The sequence below is a fragment of the Nyctereutes procyonoides genome, unplaced genomic scaffold (assembly GCF_905146905.1).
Source record: "Nyctereutes procyonoides isolate TBG_1078 unplaced genomic scaffold, NYPRO_anot_genome, whole genome shotgun sequence".
Classification (NCBI taxonomy): Eukaryota; Metazoa; Chordata; class Mammalia; order Carnivora; family Canidae; genus Nyctereutes; species Nyctereutes procyonoides.
This window is the reverse complement of record NW_026575128.1, coordinates 3,915,910-3,941,822: the sequence shown is the minus strand read 5'-3', so window position 1 is coordinate 3,941,822 and position 25,913 is coordinate 3,915,910. Positions and strand designations below refer to the sequence as shown.

At 40.3% G+C, this 25,913-nt stretch overlaps 2 protein-coding genes, 1 long non-coding RNA gene and 1 pseudogene across 12 annotated transcripts in view; 2 read left to right on the top strand and 2 right to left on the bottom strand.

Moving 5' to 3' along the window:
* Positions 1 to 43: 43 nt before the first annotated feature.
* LOC129520783 (uncharacterized) lies at positions 44 to 25,913 on the top strand. Of its 3 annotated transcripts, XR_008666670.1 has the most exons (4): positions 236 to 918; positions 12,444 to 12,551; positions 19,183 to 19,348; positions 25,698 to 25,913. It is a non-coding gene; the product is annotated as an uncharacterized LOC129520783 (long non-coding RNA). The 3 variants fall into 3 exon arrangements; XR_008666672.1 differs by lacking the exons at positions 19,183 to 19,348; positions 25,698 to 25,913 and adding an exon at positions 44 to 175 and having other exon boundaries at positions 410 to 918; positions 12,444 to 15,219; XR_008666671.1 differs by lacking the exons at positions 19,183 to 19,348; positions 25,698 to 25,913 and adding an exon at positions 4,469 to 4,584 and having other exon boundaries at positions 12,444 to 15,219.
* GJA9 (gap junction protein alpha 9) lies at positions 917 to 4,095 on the bottom strand. The gene has a single exon (XM_055341975.1). It carries the CDS (start codon positions 2,653 to 2,655, stop codon positions 1,111 to 1,113), a length of 1,545 nt encoding a protein of 514 aa, XP_055197950.1. The 5' UTR covers positions 2,656 to 4,095; the 3' UTR covers positions 917 to 1,110.
* Positions 3,914 to 4,019, top strand: LOC129520944 (small nucleolar RNA U3; annotated as a pseudogene).
* The window catches only part of RHBDL2 (rhomboid like 2), a 48,619-nt gene continuing 32,685 nt past the window's right edge, over positions 9,980 to 25,913 (bottom strand). For 7 of the 8 annotated variants that reach the window (XM_055341978.1, XM_055341980.1, XM_055341977.1 and 4 more), the window contains exons 5-8: positions 17,889 to 17,989; positions 15,227 to 15,287; positions 11,339 to 11,400; positions 9,980 to 10,530 (exon numbers count right to left, since the gene is read on the bottom strand). In XM_055341978.1, the coding sequence (XP_055197953.1) occupies positions 10,351 to 10,530; positions 11,339 to 11,400; positions 15,227 to 15,287; positions 17,889 to 17,989 (404 nt within the window). In that variant the 3' untranslated portion in view covers positions 9,980 to 10,350. The remainder of the gene's footprint in view (positions 10,531 to 11,338; positions 11,401 to 15,226; positions 15,288 to 17,888; positions 17,990 to 25,913) is intronic. The other variant, XM_055341983.1, reaches the window with a different exon arrangement.

The window sequence follows — 25,913 nt, the reverse complement described above, 5'->3', positions numbered from 1 at the left end:
TGTTTTCATGACGACGGGGACGCTGCGAGGGCCCCGCCGCTGGCCGGGCCGAGGGAGGCTGCGCGCGCCCGCCTCCTGCTCCCGGGGCCGCGCCTCGCCTTCCTCTTCCGGTCCCTGCGGCGGTTCGGTTGCTCAGCGAGAGGCGAGGTCGAGGGGACTCGGGACGGGCGTCCAGGTGGGGCCGGAGGGGGCGGGGCGCCCGGGGGCGGGGCCTGCAGGGGCCGGAGCGCGGCGGGCTGCGCGGGCGCGGGGCTGGGCGCACCTGCCTCCCCGGGACCTCGGTAGGGGCGCTAGCCCACCTGGACGCGCTGACTTCCCGGCGCTCCTCCCGGAAAGGGGCGCGCGACCCGCCGCCGGTCGACCGAGCGCTTGGAATCGTTGTGTTTCAGCTCCAGCTGTTCACTTTCAGAGTTTGTTTTGTGGCCGGCGTGATTGAGAAGGGCCCCTGGAGGGTGAGCAGTGACGTCGTACTGGGTGCCGGTGTTAAACAGGTTTCTTCTTTTCATTCTCCTGCAAGGTAGGCGCTGGTGAGTGAAGTGGTTAGAGGAACCAGGGGAGTGTGGAGCTACGCCCGCCAACCTGGGCAATGAATCACGATGCTCTGAAGCCACCGATCTTTTTTAAGATTTTATTTACTAGATAGCAACGTCATCGTTACACTCAAGAGGCAGCAAGTTGCAGTCTATAAGGAAACTAAATTAAGTCCCATTGACAAACAAATTAACCATCGTCCAGAAACAAAAGATTCGCAACCAAAAGGGAGGATGATGTAGATCCAGAACCATCTCGCAAGGCTGTACTTCCTTCAAGGAAAAACCTGGTTCCAAACCGTGAAGCCTCAGTTCTGAATTTGTGACTTTGCAAGAATCAGTTTTCATGGATTCCGAAGGGAGCCTGTGAAGCAGTAACCCTGATTTGGTAACTATGGCTTTGAATTTAAAACTGCCCCTTCGCCATTCAGAATTGATGCGTGTGTTTTTCTTCTTGAGATGGGTTTGCAATGTTCTGTCGGAACAGCTGGTCTTTAGAGCTGCCCTTAACCTGTGCTCCACCACCACTAGGCTACCTCTGTGATAACAATATGCAGAAAGTCTAGGAGCCCACAGCTGCTCAGATCTGCAGGTCTGTGGGAGCCCGCCTGCCAGTGAGGTGGTTTGTCAGCAACACTAAATGATTTGGAGGACAAGCAGTAGGATTATTGCAGCCTCTGACCAAATCAGATTCGAAGGTCAACTGTCCCAAAGAATCAGGAGTGTCTGAAATGTCAGGTGCTTGGCAGTCTCCCTGCGAAGGGGGAAGGGTTCTAATTGTGCCCTCTCTGAACTGACCCTTGAGGTTTCCTTTAGGGGGTGACCCCCGATATTCCTCTTCTGGAGAGGGACTCCATGTCGTGCTAAGCCACGACTGTTCCCAAGCACCCTGAGCAGGCGGAGGGAAAGCTGTTTGGGATGACTGCCCCATGTGATTGTCCAGTTCTATAGCAACACCTGGAATAGAACAATGACCTCTAGAGCAGTGGTTCCTTTTGCCGTCTTTGCAGGCCATTTCTCTCTTTTCCTTTAATGGGGTACCCACTTCTCTTCTAAATATTTTATGAGTGTCTTCATTATTACATGAGCTGATGTGTTGAAGATGACTACACGTAGCACTAAGTGTACACATCTCATCAGAAAGTACAGTTTCTTGTTCATCCAAAATGCATTTCTCATCATTTACACTGTGGTTGTCAGGATCTGCCTGGAACGCAGGTGAACTTAAACTAGGACACGCTGCTGGGTGTTTTTGCTTTTCCATTAACAGATAATAATCAGGTGCAGGAGAGAATCCCTTCAGTGAGTTTGCAGATGTGCTCTGATATTTGGCAAGATTTTGTTTTGACTTGTTTGCAAAGAATTCATTATGCTCATCCTTCAACTTATATTGTCCCCAAAGCCCTCTTTTAATCTTTTTAAAACCGAGGTGGAAAATTTCTAGAACATTTAAGAAAAGTGAAACAGTGGCTATAGATTGCATAAATAATAGGAATATTGTCTTTTCTGTTGGTCTTGAGACAAAGCAGTCAATTACATTTGGACATGGGTGACCATGGCATTTAAATAAAGGCTGTAAATGAAATCCGTATAAAAGATACTGTCCAATCATGAACCCAACCTCAACCATAGAGCGAGTGAAAATATGTACCACATAAGTGCAAAGCAGGGTTCCTCTGAGTGGAGCTTTATTTAGTTTCCTTTGTTCCAGCTGACAGAGTTCTTGCTCCAGTCTTCTCCGATCCCCAGGCACTTCAAACCCCACCCCCTCCAGTGCTCCTCTCAGTTGAGCTTTCCTCCTCTGCCTCTCTTTCTCCAGAACCCGCAGTCGGTACAAAGCATGGCCCATATAGACCAGGGACGGTGAAGACACAAATATCACCTGCAAAACCCAATATCTAACGAGGGAGATAGGAAAGGCCTGGTCATAGCACACATTTCTGCAGCCAGGTTGTTCTGTATTACAGATGAAGCCAGACTGCTCATCATTCCAGACATCTTCAGCTGCTACACCCAGAACAAGCATTCGAAATATGAACAGGACAGTGAGCCAGATCTTTCCAATTATGGTGGAGTGGATGTGAACTTCCTCCAGGATGCCTCCAAGGAAATTCCAGTTCCCCATGCTTATTTACTCAGCCATCTTCACTCTGAACCCCATCAGATAGGAGACAGATAAATTCTTCTATTCTGAAGGGCGTGCTGTTTCGTAAAGCAAACCTATGGCCAAAACATGAACAAAGCATCACTCTCTAAGTGTACTGGTTGCTCTACTTTTTCCCTAGAGAACTGATCATTTTATCAAGAATATATGTAAGATATCAGGAATTTAAAATCACTTATGTTTAGACGTCATAATGCAGTGAAGAAAAAAAAAAGATACCTGGAGGAGGCGGTTGTATATATTCTCTATGAAGAATAGAATGTAGATGGGTATTTGGCTGACTCAGAAAAGCATGTGACTCTTGATCTTAGGGTTGTGAGTTCAAGTCCCATGTTGGGTATAGAGATTATTTAAAATAAGTAAATAAAACTTAAAAAAAAACAACAATCGTAGGATTCCCTACAAGAAAGGAATCTTGTTATTGTTAGCTGAAGTTTATTACTGTTTTACTTTGTTTAACGGAGAACTTTTGGAGAGGTTTCTAAGACTACTGACATGATTTTATAAACCTCTTTATTAAGATTATATAAAAATTATAACCAAAGTCAGTGCTTTTAAAAACCTCATTTATACACTCAAGGGAAAATGAATGGGTTTCTTTTGATAAGTCAGTAAGATACAGCACTTAATGAAACCATAGGAAACAGATCTGGTTTTTGCTAAAGAATTTAGATTTGTTTTTTAATCCACATATAAGTGTCAAATTTCTGGTGGCTTTCTGGCAGTTGTTGAGCATTTTCGAAACAAATTTCAGTAATATTTATGAATATCTGTAAAATCCTTAATAATTGTATACATTTTTATCATCTTAAAATGAACTCCAGTTAACTAAGTAAAATTTAAAGATTAATGCAAAAAAAAAAAGAACTCCAAAAATGTTCAACTATTTTTGTGCTACCAGAATGATATTAGATAGTTCTTGAAATAAACTGATGGCTGTTGTGGTGGTGATATTTTTTCATTGTAACAATATTTGACCTATTTAAGACACTTTAGCTTGCTTTTGTGGAAGGAGCAGTGGGCAAATTATAATTTACATGCTTGGATTATCAAGCAGTACATTCCATATTAAGATAGATATCCTAGTTCTAAGAGGAAGTTACATCCCACAGGAAAGATACAAAGAGGAATGTTTTTGTAACTTTAATTTAAAATATCAATGTGTATCCTATATCCTATATGTAAAGGGAAATGTTACACAATTAAAGACTGGGATGCTAAGACTATACTTTCAGGGATCATTTCTATAGTTTGTTACTAGAGAAGTTTCTCTGAACGTGTAGGGTACCGGTCTCATTCATTTGGGGAATATAAAAAATAGTGAAAGGGAATAAAGGGGAAAGGAGAAAAAATGAGTGGGAAATATCAGAAAGGGAGACAGAACATGAGAGACTCCTAACTCTGGGAAATGAACTAGGGGTGGTGGAAGGGGAGGTGGGCGGGGTTTGGGGTGACTGGGTGACGGGCACTGAGGTGGGCACTTGATGGGATGAGCACTGGGTGTTATTCTATATGTTGGCAAATTGAACACCATTAAAAAATAAATTTATAAAAAAAATAAAGGCTGGGATGCTATAGCTAAATGATATATTCATCGCAAAAATCTTAGAAGGTAGGTATGTTGTTTCCTCAGTTTACAGATAGAGAAACTGAGACACACCTTACATTATACCCAAGGTCAGGGCACCTGGGTGGCTCAGTCGACCAAACATCCAACTCTTCTTTTTTCTTTCTTTTTTTTTAATTTTTTTTAATTTTTATTTATTTATGATAGTCACAGAGAGAGAGAGAGAGGCAGAGACACAGGCAGAGGGAGAAGCAGGCTCCGTGCACCGGGAGCCCGACGTGGGATTCGATCCCGGGTCTCCAGGATCGCGCCCTGGGCCAAAGGTAGGCGCCAAACTGCTGCACCACCCAGGGATCCCCTTCTTTTTTCTTTTTTTAAGATTTTTTATTTATTCATGATAGACACAGGGAAAGAGAGGCAGAGACACAGGCAGAGGGAGAAGCAGGCTCCATGCAGGGAGCCCGACATGGGACTCGATCCCGGGTCTCCAGGAATCACACCCTGGGCCAAAGGCAGGCGCTAAACCGCTGAGCCACCCAGGGATCCCCGAAACATCCAACTCTTGATTTTGGCTCAGGTCATGATCTCAGGGTTGTGAGATCAAGCTCCATATCAGGCTCTGCACTAAGCGCAGAGTCAGCTTGGGATTCTCTCTCTCCTTCTCCCTCTGCCCCTCCCCACAAAAAAATAAATAAAAATCTTTAAATTACCCAAGGTCACACAGCTGGAACTGGCATTAAAAATCAGTGTGGGGAAAAAAAATCAGATTAAAGTCAGATCCTATTCTACTAAACTGTTATTTTTCCTATTTGGGTGCACTGAGATTTGCATGAAAAAAAATTAAGAAATCATCTGTTTTCTCTTAAAAGTTTATTTAAATTAGGTATGTCAAATAGTGATCATCTGGGCTTTTTAAATAACTGGTTCTAAAGTCTTTAGTTCTTTTTCTAAAACTTAGTACAGTTTAAAAGGTTGCAAAAGCATCAACCTTCTAAATTTAGTTGTATTCCTGAGTTAGAGAAAATCTCTATTTACCTTTTATAATGTTAATGATAGTATATTCTTTGATCCACAATCCAAAACACTTTAAAAGTGTAAACAATGTTATTATTCATATTGTTTATAATAATCACAAAATGAAAATGTCCAAAATAATTATCAATACAAGAAAGAGTATCGTCCATAATCAATAATAGTCCATCTATAGTATGGTACTATGCAACCAAAAATGATAAATACTACTAATATAAAAAGATATTTGGGGGATGCCTGGGTGGCTCAGCGGTTGAGCATCTGCCTTCAGCTCAGGGCGTGATCCTAGAGTCCCAGGATCGAGTCCCACATCGGGCTTCCTGCATGGAGCCTGCTTCTCCCTCTGCCTGTGTCTCTGCCTCTCTCTCTCTCTCTCTCTCTCTGTGTGTGTGTGTGTGTGTGTGTGTGTCTCTAATGAATAAATAAATAAAATCTTTTAAAAAAAAAGATATTTGATATATCATTTCAGTTTACAAAATAGAACAGTATGACCCCATAATTGTATATTTGTTTATATGTACTGATGCATACAAAAAAGCCTAGAAGGATACTCATCAAGGTATTAACTATGGGGGTGTCTGAGAGGCCCCGTCAGTTAAGTGGTGTGCCTTAACTGAATAAAACCTTAAAAAAGAAAAAAAAAAAGATACTATGATAATCTCTGGGTGTATGATTACAATCGACTTAATTTGTTATAATTATATGTATTTTAATTTGTTTTTACCATGAGCACCTCTATAATCCCCCAAAAATGCTGTTGTTGCTTTTCACCTTAAAGTACAAAAGCATAGAATTTACTGAAAGAAGGAGCAGTAAATCATTTAGCTACAAATCTTAGGTTCTGAAGCTTTCATATCCAATGACATGAATACTAGTATACACAGATTCAATCCCATAGAATTCAAAAAGAAAACATTTCAAACAACTCTTTCTTAATTTGCAAAAACAGAGATTAACACAAACCTGTTTAGATAAATCGGAGAAGCAGGTCATGTTTGTTCTCTGAAAGTGTCCCTTTGCAAGTGTAGAAAAGTTCAGTCTGAGCAGTGAGTCAGCGTCAGCTCAAATCATTTGGACTCATTGTTCTTGCTTCTACAACCCTCCCTGGGTTGTAAAAAACTCTCTCTGGACTGACCAATAAGGTAGCCACTAGCTACAGATAACCATTGGGTGCTCGCATCATGATTTGTGTAACACAGGAACTGAGTTTTTTAATCTTACTTAATTTTAATTAAAACGTAAGGGCTTGGGGCAGCCCCGGTGGCTCAGCGGTTTAGCACCGCCTGCAGCCCAGGGCGTGATCCTGGAGACCCGGGATCGAGTCCCGCATCGGGCTCCTTGCGTGGTGCCTGCTTCTGCCTCTGCCTGTGTCTCTGCTTCTCTCTCTCTCTAGCTGTGTCCCTATGAATAAATAAATAAAATCTTTTAAAAATATATTAAAAAAAATAAAAATAAAACGTAAGGGCTTTCATGTGCCTTGTGGCTACTTTATTGGACAGGACAGATGAAGAATATTTCCACTATTTCTAATAACACAGCAGCTTAGAAGACAGAAGTGATAAGCCCCAAATTAAGCTGTTCAGATGGTTCCTCTATAATTCAGAGATGTCAAATTTAAAATACCAGATGTTTGCATGCTTTTTTTTTTTTTTAACAGTAATTTTGCCCCCTGGGGAAACGAATTAAATAGTACTGGTTGGGATAATATGCACCATGTTTCTAGTACCAAAAAGTCCCTGACTAAAAATGGTTTCATCGTTCGATGAATTGTTTCTCTGTCTAGTTTTCTGTTATGAACAATTAGACTTCCGTTTAGGTCATTAAAGATCTCAAGTCTTCAGAGCTAGTGACCTGATGGGTTGACCATGACAGATGAGTATTTCTCCTCTGGGCTTTTTTTTTTTTTTTTAAGGTTATTTGTTTGTTTGGTGGTGGTTTTTTAGATTTTATTTATTTATTCATGAGACCAGAATGGGGCAAAGATACAGGCAGAGGGAGAAGCAGGCTCCCTGCGGGGAGCCCAATGTGGGACTCGATCCCAGGGCCCCGGGATCACAACCTGAACCAAAAGCAGACACTCAACCCACTGAGCCACCCAGATGCCCCAAAGATTTTTTATTTTTAAGTTATCTCTACTCCCCAGCCTGGAGCTCAAACTTACAACCTTGAGAGCATGCTCTACCAACTGAACAAGCCAGGCACCCCTTCTCTGGGCTTCTTTGCCAATTAATAGATACTTTTCAGATTAAATGCAACTATTTCACAGCGAAAAAAGTATAAATATTTATTCATATTTGTATATTGTATAAATTACATATAATATGTAATATATAAATTATTAATAAACTTGGAAAACACTAAGCCTCATTAAACAAATACAAATCTCAGTGAAGTATTTATTTTTTAACTATCAAAATGCAAATTTTTCAATGATTTACAATACCTGCTTTTTGCAAAAGTGAGGAAAATTACTATCATCTACTTTCAATAAGAATATAAATGGATGCAGCTACTTAAAAGGCAGTTTAAATCTGAAAATTAACATTTCTGCTTCTGGGTGCTTAAAAGATTCATTCAGCAATCATGCTCAAAGGCACACTGCATGTACTAGGAAATTCACATAGTGAAATTCACATAGGGTTGATAATAGTACAAAATCAGTAGCCTGAGTGTCCAATAGAGGCGTGGTTAAATAACCACAGTACGTCTTTATCCTTCAGCAACTCAGAGAATGAAGGTCTCTATGTCCCATTATAAACTAAGTTACAGAGCAATACATGTAGTATAATCTCACTTATCTTGTTAAAATCTGCATTTCATACGTATATTTAATTACCTGGAACAGAGATTAACCCAGATCTTTCTTGAGAAGCAAATCATTCTTAGAAATTATCCCACAGTATCTTCAACATGATCTCCGAACTTGCCCCTTTGAGGGTGCAGAGCAGATTCAGTGCCGTTCACTGCAGTGAGTGAGCCAGGCCTCAACTCAAATCCATTTTCCTTTCTGTGCATGATGGATGGAAAAAGTTCTGTGAGAACACACCCAGCTGTCGACAGCAGGCATCACCAGGGAAAAGAGAAGGTTCGGGGTGGGAAGGTAAGAAGGACTCTTTTAACTTCTTGTTCACATCTTTGTTTAACCAAAAACATGGCCCCAAAGCCTGCAGAACAAGGAGGTGAGGCAAAAGAGACACAAAACTCCCATGCATATTCTCCTACTCAAATTGAAAAACTTTTTTTTTTAACAAATCTCCGATCCATTTTTCTCAATATGGTGAAATAATACATTTCTCAATATATCTATGTATTTTTTTTAACAAATCTCCGATCCATTTTTCTCAATATGGTGAAATAATACATTTCTCAATATATCTATGTAAGTAGTTATGCTCCTTTCAGGATACAGCAACATGTATGTTTGTTTATTTATTTATTTATTTATTTATTTATTTAGCAACATGTTTACATAGGTGTTTATAAATAAAACACACCAATGATGAAAGAAAAAATTGTATTTCCTGTGTTCACATGGCCCCAAACTACTATTTTTGGAAAAGACTGACCAAGGTGCCTGGGTGGCTTAGTTGGTTAAGCATCTAATTCGTGGTCTCAGCTCAGGTCTTGATCTCAAGGTTGTGAGTTCAAGCCCTGTGTTAGGCTCCATGGAGCCTACTTTTTTTTTTTTTTTTTTTTTGAGCGAGGAGAGGGAGGGGGGGAGGGAGGGGCAGAGGGACAGAGAGTGAATCCCAAGCAGGCTCCAGGCTGAGCTCAGAGCCCAATGGGGGGGGGGGGGGGGCCTCCATCCCATGACCCTGAAATCATGACCTGAGCCAAAATCAAGAGTCAGATGCTTAACCAACTAAGCCACCCAGGCGTCCCAACATGAAGCCAACTTAAAAAAAAAAAATAAATAGCCAACAATCTGGGTTCTATAATAAGAAAGGAGACAGGCTTCTCAGCCTTCAGATCTGACATTTTACCTTTTGTAAATAAATCCTACCCACTCCCAGGAGAGCCACTCATGTAAAGGAAGAGAATCCAGGGATCCCTGGGTGGCTCAGAGGTTTAGCGCCGCCTTCAGCCCGGGAAGTGATCCTGGAGTCCTGGGATCGAGTCCCACGTCGGGCTCCCTGCATGGAGCCTGCTTCTCCCTCTGCCTGAGTCTCTGCCTCTCTCTCTTTCTTTCTCTATGTATCTCATGAATAAATAAATAAAATCTTAAAAAAAAAAAAAAAGAATCCAGAGTCCAGGTGCCTCGTATGCACCAGAAAGCTACTTCTAGGTTCCTTGGGGTCCTAGACACACTTCTAGAATCTTAAACTGGGAGTCCAGAAAATTTTCAGTCGTCTTTTACAAATATTTCTACCACTTATGGCACACTCACAGAAATGTTTGTTCCTATACTCCCATGATACCAGCAACTTGTAGGATTTGGGGGAAAGAGCATCATTAGACCAGTAGGGGAGGAGAGGATGGGCTTTCGAGTCATTACCAACCTTTAAATCCTGCGCCCTCTTAGACAAGTTACTTGATTTTTCTTAATGAGTTTCCATGTCCTCCCCCCAGATACAGAGTAATAGCCACCTTTCTGGGTCACTGAAAAGATGAGCAATAATGCATATAAACCACCTCAAACAGTGATATGTCCACCCCAACAGTGATTGAAGGTGATTATCAATAGTCTGACACAAGTATGAAAAGTTTTTATTATCAGCACAGTACAATATATGTGGGTTCTATCAAACAGTCTCTATAATATATCCTCCAAGGAGAGCAAGTCTCTTTTAGAGACCACATGTCTAGAAAGAGCCAATGCCTGCTTTTTACCGTCCCTCCCCTGCTCCCTCTCTCTCTTCTCCCTCCTCCTGCTTTCAGAATCCCCATCCCTAAACCCTAACCCCTTTTGTAAACAGTCTTTGCAACTGAGAACTTCAGTTGTGTTCTGACCTCTTTATAAAACTATCAGCATTTGCAAGGACTTCTCTGTCTCTTCCTAGACTTCAGTTCTTTTCCCAGATGGCTCTTTTCATTACTTGCTTCCTATGAGAGGCAGATCAGTTTGCCGGGGATAGGAAAATGTTGAAGAACACGGCAAATAAGACACAAGCAAAATAAGCTGCAATTGCCATCCAAAATCGTGGATCCTTCAGCAGTGCCTTATCAAAGCAGCTAAACACAGTGTAACCTATGGACATTCCAGCGAATCCGCCTGCAATGTGGGCTGCAAAAGACACCTGGGGAGGGAGAGGGAAGCAATGAAAATAAGTGAAGAAAATGCTGTTTTCATATTCGAGCTGCATCACCCTCTTCCTAAAACACAAATGCCATCAAACAAGAGTCCCAAAAGCTCACAGAACAAGGAGAATAAGGCAAAAGAGACACTTAAAACTCCCATGTGCACAGAGAGGAAATGTTCTGAGAACGTGCAGAGCCAAAAAATGTCATTTCATCAGCTCTCTGAGTGCACAGGACCGAGCCACTGTTTCTCATTCTCTGTCACCATCACGTTCGGGATGGTTCTATATGTCAAGAGAATGTGTTGCATGACCACAAGGGATCTCAGTAGGAGCCGTGTCTGACCCCACATAAATGGAATGTCCGAATGAGAACCCAGATGATGGATACACACAAATATGCAAACAAACTATCCAATTCAAAGACTACTTAAAACTGAAAATCTCTGCCACGTGTTTTTTTATGTTTTTATGGTTTTTTTTTTTTTTACTGCCAAGTCATCTGGACCCAAATTTTCATTGCTATTTTCCAATCAGCTTTTTATTACCCTGTAGACAGTGAAATCCCTTCTCCCCTGTTTTGCTCCCAGTAGGGCAGGTGCAGAGAAATAGAGCTGGTGGGGATCAGGGCTGTGAGAGAGTTAAGTGAAAAGGACAATCCAAAAGTCTGATTTCCTCAGGAATTTGCTTGCCTTCCTAATGGAAGTTTGGCTGCCCTAAATGGGTGCCCCTATTTGCTGGGCCTTTTTAGCTATGGATAGGATAGGTAAACAAGCTTTCATTGAAAAACATAATAAACTGAACTCACCGGTGACCCATCTGCAGGGACAAAGAACCTTCTGTAGAGAGCAAATCCCATATCCAACATAACTAGAAAGAAAAACAGCCTGATGAAGCCCCCAGGAGCGCCACAACAACGCACCAGATGTTTTGGGTTCTCTTCTGATAATGGTGGCAGCTAACATTTATTGAGATTTACTCTGTGCCAGGTGCTGCTGTAAGAGCTTTATGGGTATTAATTCCCTAATCCTCACAAAGACCCTAGGAAATAAGTATATCATTATCCCATTTTACAGATGCGTTCATCCCACCTGTATACTGGTTATCTTCTATGCACCAGGCACTCTTCTAGGTGGTGGAGATACTGCAGGGAACAGACCAAACAGCCCTGCCTCATAGAGTGGATGGTCTAGTTGGGGCGGAGAGGTTGGGGCACACCAGTAAAACATACACTACATCAAATGATGCTAAGTGCTCCATCAAATAGACAAAATGCAAAGAGAGGAAGGAGGATTAGGAAAGCTGGGAGTAGGGTGTGATGTTTAGTAGGAGAGTCAGGGACAGTCTCACTGAGACTATGCCATTTGACAGAGATCAGAGAGCAAGCCATGCTGACATCTGAAGTAAGAGTCTTCCAGGCAGAGGGAAGAGCAAGTGCAAAGTCCCTGAGGCAGGACTGTGCCTGATGTGCTGGAGCTGAGCTGGCTGGCTGGCTAATTTTCAGAGTGATTCCCTGCCCCTCCAAGAACAGCAATAACATTCACCTGGGAACTTAGTAGAAATTTAAATTCTCAAATTAATAAAATAAAACAAAACAAAATAAAAATAAAATTAAATTAAATAAAATTAATAAAATAAAATAAAAATTCTCAGGCCCACCCCAGCCTTATTGAACCAGAAAACTCTGAAGATGAGGCTCCAAAGTCTGTGTTTTAACAAGACCTCCAGGTGACTCTGGACTATAAGTAGGGATAAAATTATAGGCGTGGAACAGGGGACAAATCCTGTAGGGGCTTTATGGGCCGCTGTAAGGGCTTTGACTCCAAGTGGCAGGAAACCTAGGAAGGTGTCTGAGCACAGGAGTGATATGATTCAACTCATGTTTTCACAAGATTGTTCTCGCTGCCCTACAGGGAGGACTGGAAGGGAGCAAGGATGGAGCAGGAGACAACTGATACTGCACCAGTCCGGGCAAGAAATGACGGTGGCATCTTATCCATAGGGAAACCAAAATACCCAGGGTAAGTACTCATCCAAGGCCACGCAGCTCAGAGGTGGGGGCAGGATCCGAACCGTAAGCAGTCTGGCTGTGGAGGCCCCTCTCTCCCCCACCAGGAGCACTGAAGACGGACCAAGGAATGACATGCATCCACATCTCCAATGGGACAGTGAAAGCCAGTATTTGGAAGAAGCCAGATCCTGGGGGTCTCTTGGCCTAGAAGAACTCCGCCCTCCGTGTGCCCTGCACTTGGAAACCTCTCGTACAGCTGTCACATTCCACACCCACTGTCCCCACCCCACCCTGTGCTCCATTTAGTGAGCCGTCGTGTCCTCACAGATGGAAAGGCTTAGTCCTTGCCTTTGGGAAAATAGCATCACGACCCTGTGTTGTGGCTCGTTTCCCTTTTCAGGACAGTATTGATGATGTTCAAGTGACTAGACCGGAATGGAGGTCGAGGAAGTACTCAATAGTAATTTAACTGTAAATGACTATTACATAACACACCGGATTAAACTCGGCTGTGTTGTATTTTCAATCCTCATGTGAATCTCCTAATCCAGTGTAAAGGCACACCACAGAGACAGAACTAGGAAAGTCTAAGAAAACCACCCCATGGGACAGGGCTGACTTACTGGAAGCAGTTACTCTGGCCTCGTTGTCATCCACAGGAGGAGGCCTCCTTTCAGAAAGTTTTTGTGACCCTCAACTGTCAGTTTCTCCAATCTCTTTCTCTCGGCTCAGGCCCTTCCTCCATATCTCTGCCCAGGTCCTTCTGCTTCCCAGGGGAGCTTGCTTCTACATCCGCTGCAATATCTACACTAGGACATGTCTTCCCACCTGAAAAGAAGCTTCTGTTCCAATAAACCAACTCATTGTCCTCACTAAAAATCTGACACTGATTTTAAGAGAAGTTGCCTTTATATGGATTTTTTTTTTGAAAGGTGAAAATGCAGGATTTCCTTTTTCAAAAGGGAAGCCCAGTTGCCTTACTAGAAGACACATCCAAAAATAAGGCTTCATGAAGGAAGGTATTATAATACCTTCATAATTAATAATAATTTACCTTTTTTTTTGCCCTTTTTTAAAACTATATATTTCCCAAGGAAATGTGTTTAAAATTTTTTAAATACTCATATTTTGTTACTCTAACGTGTGTTGCAACTTTCGTCATCTTCAGTAGCAGGTAAACCAGGCCAAAGAACTTTCAGAAGTGGCCCGTGCCAAGGAGAAGGGAAGGGTAACGCCAAGGGGTCTTAGCTACTTTGTAAAATGAAGTGACTTTATTACTTACCTCAGGAATGACATAATGTTACATAAACTATTTTTGGAGCCTCCCTGTGCATAAGGAAAGGGTTTTTACTCCAAAATTGAAGAGTATTAAAACCATTTCCCCATCAAGGGTCTGAGGCTCCCTTTACAAAGTCATTCATAATTACCTAAAAGAAACAGGTTGAAAACTGGGTAACTTGTGTGTGGCAACATTTTTTGGTCACAGGATTTGTCCCTTGGTCCTGGTTGTGACGCTTAACAGCCCAGGTGGCAGCTCTTCTGCACAGCGATTCTCCTCACCAAGCCCAGACACTAGCTCTCCCTTCTGTGCTCACAACTTTCCCTCCCATTTTCAATTTCTCAGGGACAAAAATATTACATAGAGTATATGTGACCTATAAACAAGTCACTTATCTTCTCTCAGGATGAGTTTTGTGTTTACAGCTGAAGTGCCCATAAGCTGGATTTAGTGTCTTTGCTCAGAGGTAGTTGGCCCTGTTTCCAGCAATGTGGATAATTGAACTCTTGATACCCATTAGCAGAACCATTTCTTCCTTTCTTTTTCTTTCTTTTTTTTTTTTTTTCATTTCTTCCTTTCATGTGGACAGCCCAAATCTTCCATCTTGGCCTCCAAGCGTGACCCTACGGTCTGACCCAGGGTCTGTCTTTCCCTGTGCAGCTACAGCTTCAGCCAGAGCAGGTGCAGAAACACGAGGTACTAGCCCTGCCCTGGCTCCTTCTTCTTCTACCCTGGGTGGCCTGCCCCCACCCAGAATCTGCCCTGACATTCCGACTCAGCTAAAATTCCACCTCCTCTCCAGATTGAGCACCCTTCCTAAATTCCCTCAGCATGTAATTCTCTGCTATAATTCTTAGAGATTTCAAAAGCCACATTCGCCATCCTGCTTGTTCCTGGACCCTCTGCCTCTGTCTTCAACCCTAAGCCACCCACTCTGTGCTTAGATCCTAGATTGGTGTTTTATTCTTTTTTTTTTTTTAATCTGACAATGTATAAATTGAGGAAGAAAACAGATTATGTCAGTGGTTTTCAAGCTTTCCCATTTCAGGCAAAATCATATACAGGGTCCAATGTATGAATGAGAAAAATCCAATATATAAAACATAAATGAGAAAAGAAAAAGAAACATAAATGAAACTGTTGTGGCTAAAGTAGACAGAGTACCTAAAGCTCTGCTCTCTTGACTTCCCCCACTCCAGAAAGAAACAAAAAGCAAAAACTCATTACTGAGGCACCTCCAAAAACCACCCATGGGCATCTGTGAAAACTCCTCCATGGACCTTTCTGCTTAGGGCTATGGAGCCACAGTTCTTTGTCACTCCATGCTAGTGTTTAGGAAAAGTGAGGCCCTCTGGAGGTCAAACCAATAACACTATAGGTGCGAAGTGTTCACAAAACAAACTTACCTATAAGGATGATGATCAGTAGTCTGACAATTCCAAAGGCAGGAATCATTTCTCGAAAATTCTTGTAAAGAGATAAATAAAAATAATGTAAGCTATCTATTGGCCAATGAAACTTCAACTGTACTCTCTCTCTCCATCTGCTTTTTCATTTGAAGTTTGAGTGTCAAATATTTACAAAATAAAGCAATGCTGTTGCAGCCAGTTTTCAAATGTATTTGGGAAGTACAATGCTGGTGCACTTTGGAGAACAAAATGAATATTTAACTCCATGATATGAAATAGACATAATTACATTAGCAGGAAAAAATATAAATATAAGTAATATGAAATCAATACTTCACGTCAGTGATATGATAGATAGATGATAGATAGATAGATGCTGTCAAACTAACTGATGAAATATTTTTAAGGTTTTATTGGTTAATATTCATTCAATACTTTATCCTCTTTCCCAATGGAGTTAGTTAAAATTTGAGTATTACCTTAATCTTTTAGATAATTTAAAAGAATTTAAAATATTGGTTAAAAAGATCAAGTTAGATTTTAGTTGAAAAATCTCAGTCCAGGGGCACCTGAGTGGCTCAGTCACTTGGGTATCTGACTCTTGATTTCATCTCAGGTCATGTATGATCTCAGGGCTGTGACATCAAGTTCTGTGTGGGGCTCTGGGCTCAGCCAAGGGGAGTCGGCTTGAGATTCTCTCTCCCTCTGCCTCTCTGCCTATTCGCCCCCTCTCTTTTCAAAATAAATACATAAACTTAAAAAAAAAATCTCAGTCCAATTTACAGTACCCTTCTGTGTTACTAAAAAACAACTGAGTCAGGGCACCTGGGTGGCTCAGTTGGTTAAGCATCTGCCTTCAGCTCATATTGTGATCTTGGGGTTCCAGGATCAAGGCTCCCATTGGGCACCCTGCCCAGTGGGGAGCCTGCTTCTCCCTCTCCCCCTGCCCCTCACCCCACTCATGCCCCCCCCCAAATAAATAAATTATGTTTTTAAAAAAAGAACTACTGATGGGCAGCCCTGGTGGCTCAGCGGTTTAGCGCCGCCTTTGGCCCAGGGCATGATCCTGGAGACCTGGGATTGAGTCCCACGTCAAGCTCCCGGCATGGGGCTTGCTTCTCTCTCTGCCTGTGTCTCTGCATCTCAATCTCTGTGTCTCTGAATAAATAAATAAAATCTTTAAAAAAACTTTTAAAAATAACTACTGAATCAGAAAGACATCTCCACTTTAATTTATTGAGTTACTTCTCCTTTCCTCTTCAATTTATTGACTCTCTTCCCAAAGAGTAGACAATGAAATACCCAAGTTTATTCTAAATCAGTTATTTTTAATCAAAGCCTACAGAAACAATTTACATAACAATCCAGTACATACAGAGCCAGTATTATGTGTGATATATGTTGAAATTTTTGTAATTTTTTCTTTTTAATTTTCTTAATTTTTTTATTACTTTAAGGCTCGATGCCCAACATGAGGCTTGACTTCATGACCTCAAGATTAAGAGTCATGTGCTGTACCCACTGAGCCAGCCAGGTGCCCCTCTTTTTGATTAATTTTTGGTCACAATTCTTAAACTGCTCAACCACTAATGGGTTGCAATCCAAATTTTGAAAAACATTTTTCTAAATAACTTCTATTTTTGGAATAGTTTTATAATTGCTTCATATTTTCCTCCTAGAGTATTTTTATAAAGTATACATACCTACATGGTTAAAGGATTTAAGAACTAGTTAGGAATTACACTATAGGTTGTTTTAGAAAGTGGTTGGCATTCTTTTTTTTTTTTTAATTTTTATTTATTTATGATAGTCACACAGAGAGAGAGGGAGGCAGAGACACAGGCAGAGGGAGAAGCAGGCTCCATGCACTGGGAGCCCGACGTGGGATTCGATCCCGGGTCTCCAGGATCGCGCCCTGGGCCAAAGACAGGCACTAAACCACTGCGCCACCCAGGGATCCCAGTGGTTGGCATTCTTACATACTATATCATGGTATGCCAGCTTTGGAGGGCAATTTGGCATTTATCTATGAAAATTTAAACCCTTCACCCAGTAAATCCATATCTAGGAATTTATCCTACCAAAATACACACACACACACACACACACACACACACACACACAAATGCAAAAAGATAAATGTAAGAGAACATCCTTACAGCATTACCTACAAGTGTGAATAGGTGGAGTCACCCCAATTTCTTTTCATTGAAGGATTAAATCAGGATGCAGCCTAGCTAGTGCGCTGTGGAGCACTTGAAGAGATTGAAGTGATTTCTGTTTACTGATATGGGTAAATGGGATCAAAGTAACTATGTTAAGATGTAGAATGGTATCTTTAAGGGTGGGTCAATTTTTGTAGCCTTAATTTTGGCAGGATTTTGAATACATATAGAAAAAGGTTTAAAAGGATGTACAGTAAACTGTTAACAGATACAATATTTGAGATTTTGACTATTTTTCAACTTAATTTTTTTTTTTTTAGTATTCATCACTTTTGAGATCAGAAAAAAAAGAGATTAAAATATAAAAGGAAAATTCTGGTGCCCAGAAGGAAGATGAGTGCTCAGTAAATATGATGAAGATTCCCTGAACCAAATACTAGTTAACTCTTTAAAAGAACAAAAAAATCCAAAGATTCCATTCCCAAAGTTCTTACCACCAGAACATTCATAAAATAGCCTCCCATCAGAGCATAGACTCCTCCTGAAGCACCCACAAGGTATCTGAGCGGGTCAAAAATGGAGCTGGCAAGGGACCCTAAAGAAATAAAAAACAAAGGATGACACATAATTGTAAGAATCATGAAAGGTAAATCTTTCTAATACGAGGTGGAAGTTGGGAAGTTTGGACCATTATCATATTAACAAGCAACAAAGTAATTTTGTTTGTCTCTTCCATCCTATAAAGGTATAGCTATGTGAGCTAACTACCTTAATTTTTCTGAAATAATAAATGTTCAGCATGAGGGCAGTATAACAGGGACAAGAGCACAAACTCTAGTGCTGAAATTACCACCTGTGTGACTTGAGCAAGTCTCTTAATCTTTCTGTGCCCCAGTTTCCCTACATAAAGAGAATATTAAAAGAAATTACCTGAATGCATTGTCAGGGGAAGTAAATGGATTGATATGTGCATCGTACTTAGAACGCTGCCTGACACGCATTATGTACTTGTTAGCTATTGTTTCAAAATATTGCAAGCATTTAGTCAAAACTATCCAAATACCTGAGACATTCCAACATTTCATTATCTGATGGCTGGCTTTCTCATGGAGTCAAGATGTGGCCTCAGAACCCTTTTCAACATAGCATTAATCAGATTCGCCAAACAACAGGAAACCTATTTGCCAACCCAATCTTAGATTTCCTGAGCCAAAACAAGACTTTCAAATCACCTAAAGTCAAACTCTAAGTTGCTCTCTCTGTACTGCTTTGTTCTACTACTTAGTTTTTTGCTCTTAAGGCTCGCCTTCATTCCTTAGGATACAATGTAATACCTGCTTTGTGCAAGAAAGACAAAGTGGCCTTAGGAATCATACAGATGAGTAAACAATTATAAGATGCAGAATAAAATAACTACTATGATTTCTTAAAAGTAGTGAATTTACTATGGAAGCACTTAGGAAGGAATGATTTCTTTTTCAACAGAGAGGTGGAAGCCTTGCTGCTCTGAGAAAGAGGATGTAGCATTTTGATTAAACTCTAAAATATTTTTAAGATAAGGAGAAAGTAAAAATAAATAAAAATAAATAAAATAAAATAAAAGATAAGGAGAAAGCATTCAGGACTTAGGGAACTGGAAAAGCAAAAACATAGAAACAAAAGTATATGGGTGACTAAAAATTAGGAGTAGTCCAATAAGTTTAGGGCAATGGTCCTCAAATATCAACCTTCAGACTAGGGCTGGGGTGGTTGCATCTTAATCATATGAGTAATTTATTTTTAAAACAGATACAAATGTCCACTTCTGGCCACGATGGAGTAATAAGGATAAGATTATCTCTCCCGCTTGGAAGAACCAAAAGCACTGGACAAACTCTGTGAAACAGTGGTCTCCAAAATACTGGACACCAGATAGCAAAGGACAGTGAATCCTGACATATAAGAAATATATGAGGTGAGTTGTCTGATTGCCCAGCTTTACTGCCTTGAGAGAGATTACAGGCTACAACACATGAAGGGGAAACCCAGGTATATCTCAGTAAACTTTAAGTTGATGAGATAGAGTTTGAAGTCCAGATAGTCCCAGGCAACTGGAATTTGCAAGACAGTGCACCAGAGAGGAAGGAGCACCACAGAGGGAACCCCAGAGAGGAGCACATGAGGAAATTACCTGAGCCAGGGAAAGGACCACTAGAAAGGAGTAAAGGGAGGATGTCTGAGTGGCTCAGTGGTTGGTGTCTGCCTTTAGCTCAGGGTGTGATCCTGGAGTTCCAGGATCAAGTCCCACATCAGGCTCCCTGCATGGAGCCTGTTTCTCCCTCTGCCTGTGTCTCTGCCTCTCTCTTTCTGTGTCTCTCATGAATGAATAAATAAATAAAATCTTCCAAAAAAAAAAAAAAAAAAAGAAAGGAGTAAAGGAAAGAACGAATAGCTTTGCTCACACAGCACCAGAGAGGCTAAGTAACTTTCCAAACTAGAAAACTTCATAATTCATGGGGCATTGGGTAAAGTACACAGAAGGATCCTACACCAGTAATGGGTAATAATCACACTAAAAAAACACAGTTTCATCTAGCAAAGCTTACCAAAAAGTTTCAAACTACTTCCAAGTAACTGTGTTCCAGAACAAATTTAAGGAATACTTATAGGAATACAATAATATCCACCATCCAAAGATTAAATGTCTAGCATCCAAACAAAAATGGTCAGATATGCAAAGAAACAGGAAAATATGACCCATAAGAAAAAGAAAAAGCAATCAATTAAAACGTTCCCAAACTAACACAAGTGTAAGTTTTAGCTGATAATGGGAATAAATAATTACTACGACTGTAATACTGTATGTTCAAAAATTGAGACATACAGGATACAAAACACTCAAATTTCTAAAGACAAAAACTACAATGTCTAAGATGAAAAAATACATCAGTAGAGTTTAATGACACATTAGACAGTACTGACGAAAAGATAGTGAACATGAAGACATAGTAGTAAAAGTATCCAACATGAAACACATAGAGAAGATTTTTTTTTTCATAAATACAGCATCAAAGAGCTGTGAGTCGATTTCAAGCAACCTAATACATACATAATTGGAGTCCCCAAAGAAGAGGAGAGAAGTCAGGTACAGAAAAAATAATTGAAGAAATTATGGCCAAATTTTTCCAAAGTTTTATGAAAACTATAAATCCACCAATCCAAGAATTTCAACAAACCCCAAGCACTGGAAACATGGATAAAACTATACCAAGTCACAACAAAATCAAATTGTTCAAAAGCAGTGAAAATCTTAAAAGCAACCGGAGTAAAAAGACATGTTTCCTACTAAGGAACAAAGATAGGGATGGTAGCTGATTTCTCACTGGAAATGATGCAAATGAATAAACAGTAGAGCACACCGTCTTTAAGCCATTGAACAAAAAAATACAGTCAAGCTAGAATTCTGTGCCTAATAACAATATATTTCAAAAAGGAAGGCAAAATAAGGATTCTTTTTTCAGACATACAAAGGCTGAAAGAATAGATAAACAGCAGACTCATACAAGAAATGTTAAAGGAGGGGCACCTGGGTGGCTCAATCAGTTAAGTGGCCAACTCTTGTTTTTGGCTCAGGTCATGATGTCAGGGTCCTGGGATTGAGCCCCACTTTGGGCTCTGTGTTCAGCAGAGAGTCTGCTTCAAGATTCTCTCTCCTTCTGCCCCTCCCCCCACTTGCTCACACACTCTTTCAAATAAATAAATAAATAAATAAATAAATAAATAAATAAATAAATAAATAAATACTTAATTTAAAAAAAATGTTAAAGGAAATCCTCAGGCAGAAGGAAAAAATATCAAATGAAAATATGAAATTATACAAAGGAATGGAGGGCATTGGAAATGGTGAGAACATGAACAAACCCACAAGATTTTGCCTAATTACTTAAATTCCTAGGGAAGATACTGTTTACTAGAAATAATAAGTGAATTAAATTGGAGGATAGATCAAAGAAATCAACTTTATTTCCATGTCATAGCAGTGAAGAATTGGAAATAGAAAATTTTTAAATAGTACTTTACAGCACTGTAAAGTATTTTATCAAAAATATAAAATATGGAGATAAATCTGTACTTTAGATACAGATACTTTAAAATATAAAATATGGAGATAAATAGTACTTTACAGCACTGTAAAGTATTTATATCAAAAATATAAAATATGGAGATAAATCTGACCCCCCCACACACATACACACAAATGTGCAAGAGTTGACTCTGAAAGCACAATTCCTAAAATCTACAGAGTGATAAGTTATACACCAAAACTTTAAAACTCCTATTCTTCAAAAGATAATATTAAGAACATGAAAAGACAAGCAACAGACTAGGAGAAAATATTTGCAAGTCATATATCTGATAAAGGACTTATGATCAGAATATACATTATTATATATAATAAAGAATATAATCCAATTTTAAATGGGCAAAGATTTAACAGATACCTTACCCCAAAAGAAGATATGTGGATAGCAAATAAGCACATGAAAATATATTCACCATCATTAATTGTTAGGAAATGCAAATTAAAACCCAGTGAGAGGGACACCTGGCTGACTCAGTCAGTGGAGCATTTGACTTTGGATCTCAGGGTTGTGAGTTCAAGCCCTGCATTGGGTAGAGAGATTACTCAAAAATAAAATGTCTTTTATTTTTTTAATTATTAAATTTTCAAGTAGGCCCCACACCCAGCATAGAGGCCAGTGCAGGGCTTGAACTCATAACCCTGAGATGAAGACCTGAACTGAGATGAAGAGTTGGCTACTTAACCAACTGAGCCACCTGGATGCTCCCAAAATAATTTTTTTAAATATAAAAAAATAATAAATCCATCCATCCCAGTGAGATACCTTCATACACCCAATAGACTGACTAAAATTTTAAAAAACTGATGTTAGCAAGTGTTGAGAATTGTGGAAGAGCTGGAACTTCTGGTGAAGGTGTAAAATGGTACTACAGATGACCCTTGAACAACACAGGTTTGAATTGCTCAGGTCCACCCTTATGCAGATTTTTTCCCAATAAATACAGCATAGTATTGTAAATGTGTTTTATCTTCCCTATGATTTTCTTTAAGTTTTGTTGTTATTTTTTGCCTTTAGTAATCTCCATACCCAACATGGGGCTCAAACTCATGACCTCAAGATCATGTGACTACATGTTCTTTCTTCTTTTTTTTTTTTTAAGATTTTATTTATTTATTCATGACAGACACAGAGAGAGAGAGAGAGAGGCAGAGACACAGGCAGAGGGAGAAGCAGGCTCCATACAGGGAGCCCGACGTGGGACTCGATCCCGGGTCTCCAGGATCACACCCCAGGCTAAAGGAGGCAGTAAACTGCTGGGCCATCGGGGCTGCCCTATAGGCTCTTTCTTCTGACTGAGCCAGCCTGCCACCCCCTTATGGTTTTCTTAACTGTTTCCCCTAGTTTATTTTATTATAAGAACACAGTAAATAATAATATATACAAAATATATGTTAATTGACTATGTTATCAGTAAGGTTTTGGGTCAACAGTAGGCTATTAAATTTTGGGAGAGTCAAACATTACATGCAAATTTTCAACTGTGTGAGGGGGCTCAGAACCCCCTAAGGGTAAGCTGTACTTTCTTCCATTTAACCTAACAATCCCATTTATAGATATAAATCCAAGAGATTAATACAAAAAGTTCTACACAGATATTCATAGTAGTGTTATTCGTAATATCCAAAAAGTGAAAATAATCCAAATATCCATCAATTGATGAATGTGTAGAGAAAACATGTATAGCCACACAATGGACTATAGTCTAATAAATAAAAAGGAGTGAAGCACTGATATATGCTACAACATCAATGAAGAATGGAAACATTATGCTAAGTGAAAAATACCAATCACAAAAGATCATATATTATATGATTCCATTTGTATGAAATGTCCAAAATGGGCAAATCTAAAAAGACAGTAGTAGTAGTGGTTGCCTAAAGCTGGAAAAGGGAGAATGGGGTGAGGAGTGGGGAGGGGTCCAGGGTTTCTTTGGGGAACAAAAACGTAAAATTCAGTTGTGATGATGAGTATATAATCTGTGAATTAAGTAAAAAAAAAAAAAACATTGAATTAAATACTTAAATGAGTGAGTTGTATATTGTATAGCTTATATCTCAGGAAAGCAGTTGGCAGTTTCTTAAAAAGTTAAACATACCCTCTGATAGGATCTGGCCATTCCATTCCTAGGTATTAACCCGAGAAAGCTGAAAACATTTGATTACACAAGTACTTACACACAAGTGTTCATAGAAGCTTCATTTGCAATAACCCCAAACTGCCAACAACTCAAATGTCCATCAACAGGAGAGTGGACAATTTGTGGTATGCCCCTGCAATCAAATACCACTTGCAATAAAAAAGAATCAACCATTGATAGACATAGAGCATGAATAAATCTCAAAATAATTATGCTGACCGACAGAACCAAAGATAGAGTACATACTCTATGATTGCACTTCTATAAAATTCTAGAAAATACAAATTCATCTATAATGATCAGTAGTTGGCAGGGAAAAGACAGGGACAGTAGAGAGCAATTTTCAAGAGTCACAAAGATACTTTTTTGGGGAGCGATGGATATGTTTATTGCCTTGACGGTGGTGATAGTTTCATGATTGTATACACATAGCAAAATTCTCATATTATACATTTTAAATACGTGCAGCCTATTATATGTCAATCATACCTCACCAAACAGAGAAGAAAACAAAACCAGATGCCAGGGCCATATCCTCTGAGATTCTGATCCAGTAGATCTGGATAGGCTCTGGATAGCTGTAGCTATGACAAACTTTCCAGGTGACTATGATGATCAGTCAACTTTGGGGAGCCCAGGTGGGATTGCAGACCAGCACTCTTCAGTCTTTAATGTGCATGCAAATCACTTCTGGGTTCATTCAAATGCAGATTCTGATAAGTAGGTCTGTTGGGGTGGGGCACTATTATGCCTTTATGAGGAATGATACTAATGCTGTTAATCTGAAGCTCCTGCTTTGCCAGGAGCAAGGATGGGGACACTAAAGTTATTTGATGTATTAAGGAATCTGGAAAAAAAGCAAAGCAAGAAGACAGCAGGCAAGCAGAAACTTTTAGAGATGATGGATATGTTTATGACATAGGGACGATTTCACAGCTGTATACTTATCTCCAAGCCCATCAAGGCACATACATTAAATATGTACAGATTTGTGTCTGTCAATAAGACCTCAAAAAAGTTATTTTTTAAAAGAATTTATTTATTTATCCATGAGAGACACAGAGAGAGAAGCAGAGACATAGGCAGAGGGAGAAGCAGGTTCCCTGTGGGGAGCCCAATGCGGGATTTGATCCCGGAATGGATTAATGATCCAGGATCACTCCCTGAGCTGAAGGCAGATGTTCAACCTCTGAGCCACCCAGGCGTCGCAAGTTATTAAAAAACATTTTACATCAAGATCCCCTTAACCTCTTATTTATAATTTTCTTTTTTGAACATTAGTAAAGATTATTCTTCCAAGGTAAGGAAAGAAAAGAAAGGCAATGGGGCCACGCAGTGGAGGGTAATGAGCAATCTTGGATGTTTTGACTTTCTTCTGGGCATTGTCAATGTTCTAGGAAGGATATAATATGATCTAATCTGTGCTTGAGGAAGGTGACCCAGGCAACAGTGTGAGGACTGGAATAGCAAAGAGACACCTGCCAAGAAGCTATTGCAAAAATTAGCAGGGGATGTGAACAGGTTAATCACATTCCCTCCCCTCTCTCCTCTGAAACTGGGGCAGGGCTGATTCCATAGGTTGAAATCAAGCTGCGGGGGAAACCCCCCGCGCAAATGCCAGAGCCAGGAAGGGCCTCATCAGTGCAAAGGCTTTCAAGGGCAGGAAAGACAGGTGTGTGCAGGAACGAAGGTAGAAGGCAGAAGAACAGGTTCCACAAAAGTAGAAGGGAAGCAGAATGGGGAGCTACGTCACAGAGCATTGACAATTCTATCCCTTTAATGTGTCTCAGGAGTGCTTCCTGTTCTCTGGCCCCACCGCCCCAGGAGGCCAGTAAGGTTTTCATCAGTTAAAAAAAAAAAAATCTGAGCACTGCAAAAGTTTGGATTGTGTCCCCCCAAAAAGACATATTGACGTTCTAACCCCCTAGCACCACAGAATGTGATATTATGTGGGAATAGGGTTGTTGCAGATACGATTCATTAAGATGAGGTCACAGTGGAGTATAGTGGGGCTCTAACCAATATGACTGTGTCCTTTTTAGAGAAGAAGGGGACATATGAGAGCAGAACTCCACACGATGATGGAGGCAGAGCTCGAGAGGCTGCAGCTACAAGCCAGGGAATGCCAAGGACTGATGGCCACCCCAGACTCTCCCGGACAACAGGATCAGAGGAGGGAGCATGGCCCTATTGACACCTTGACTTCAGACTTGCAGCCTCCAGAACTGTGAGATAGTACAGTGCTGTTGTTTAAACCA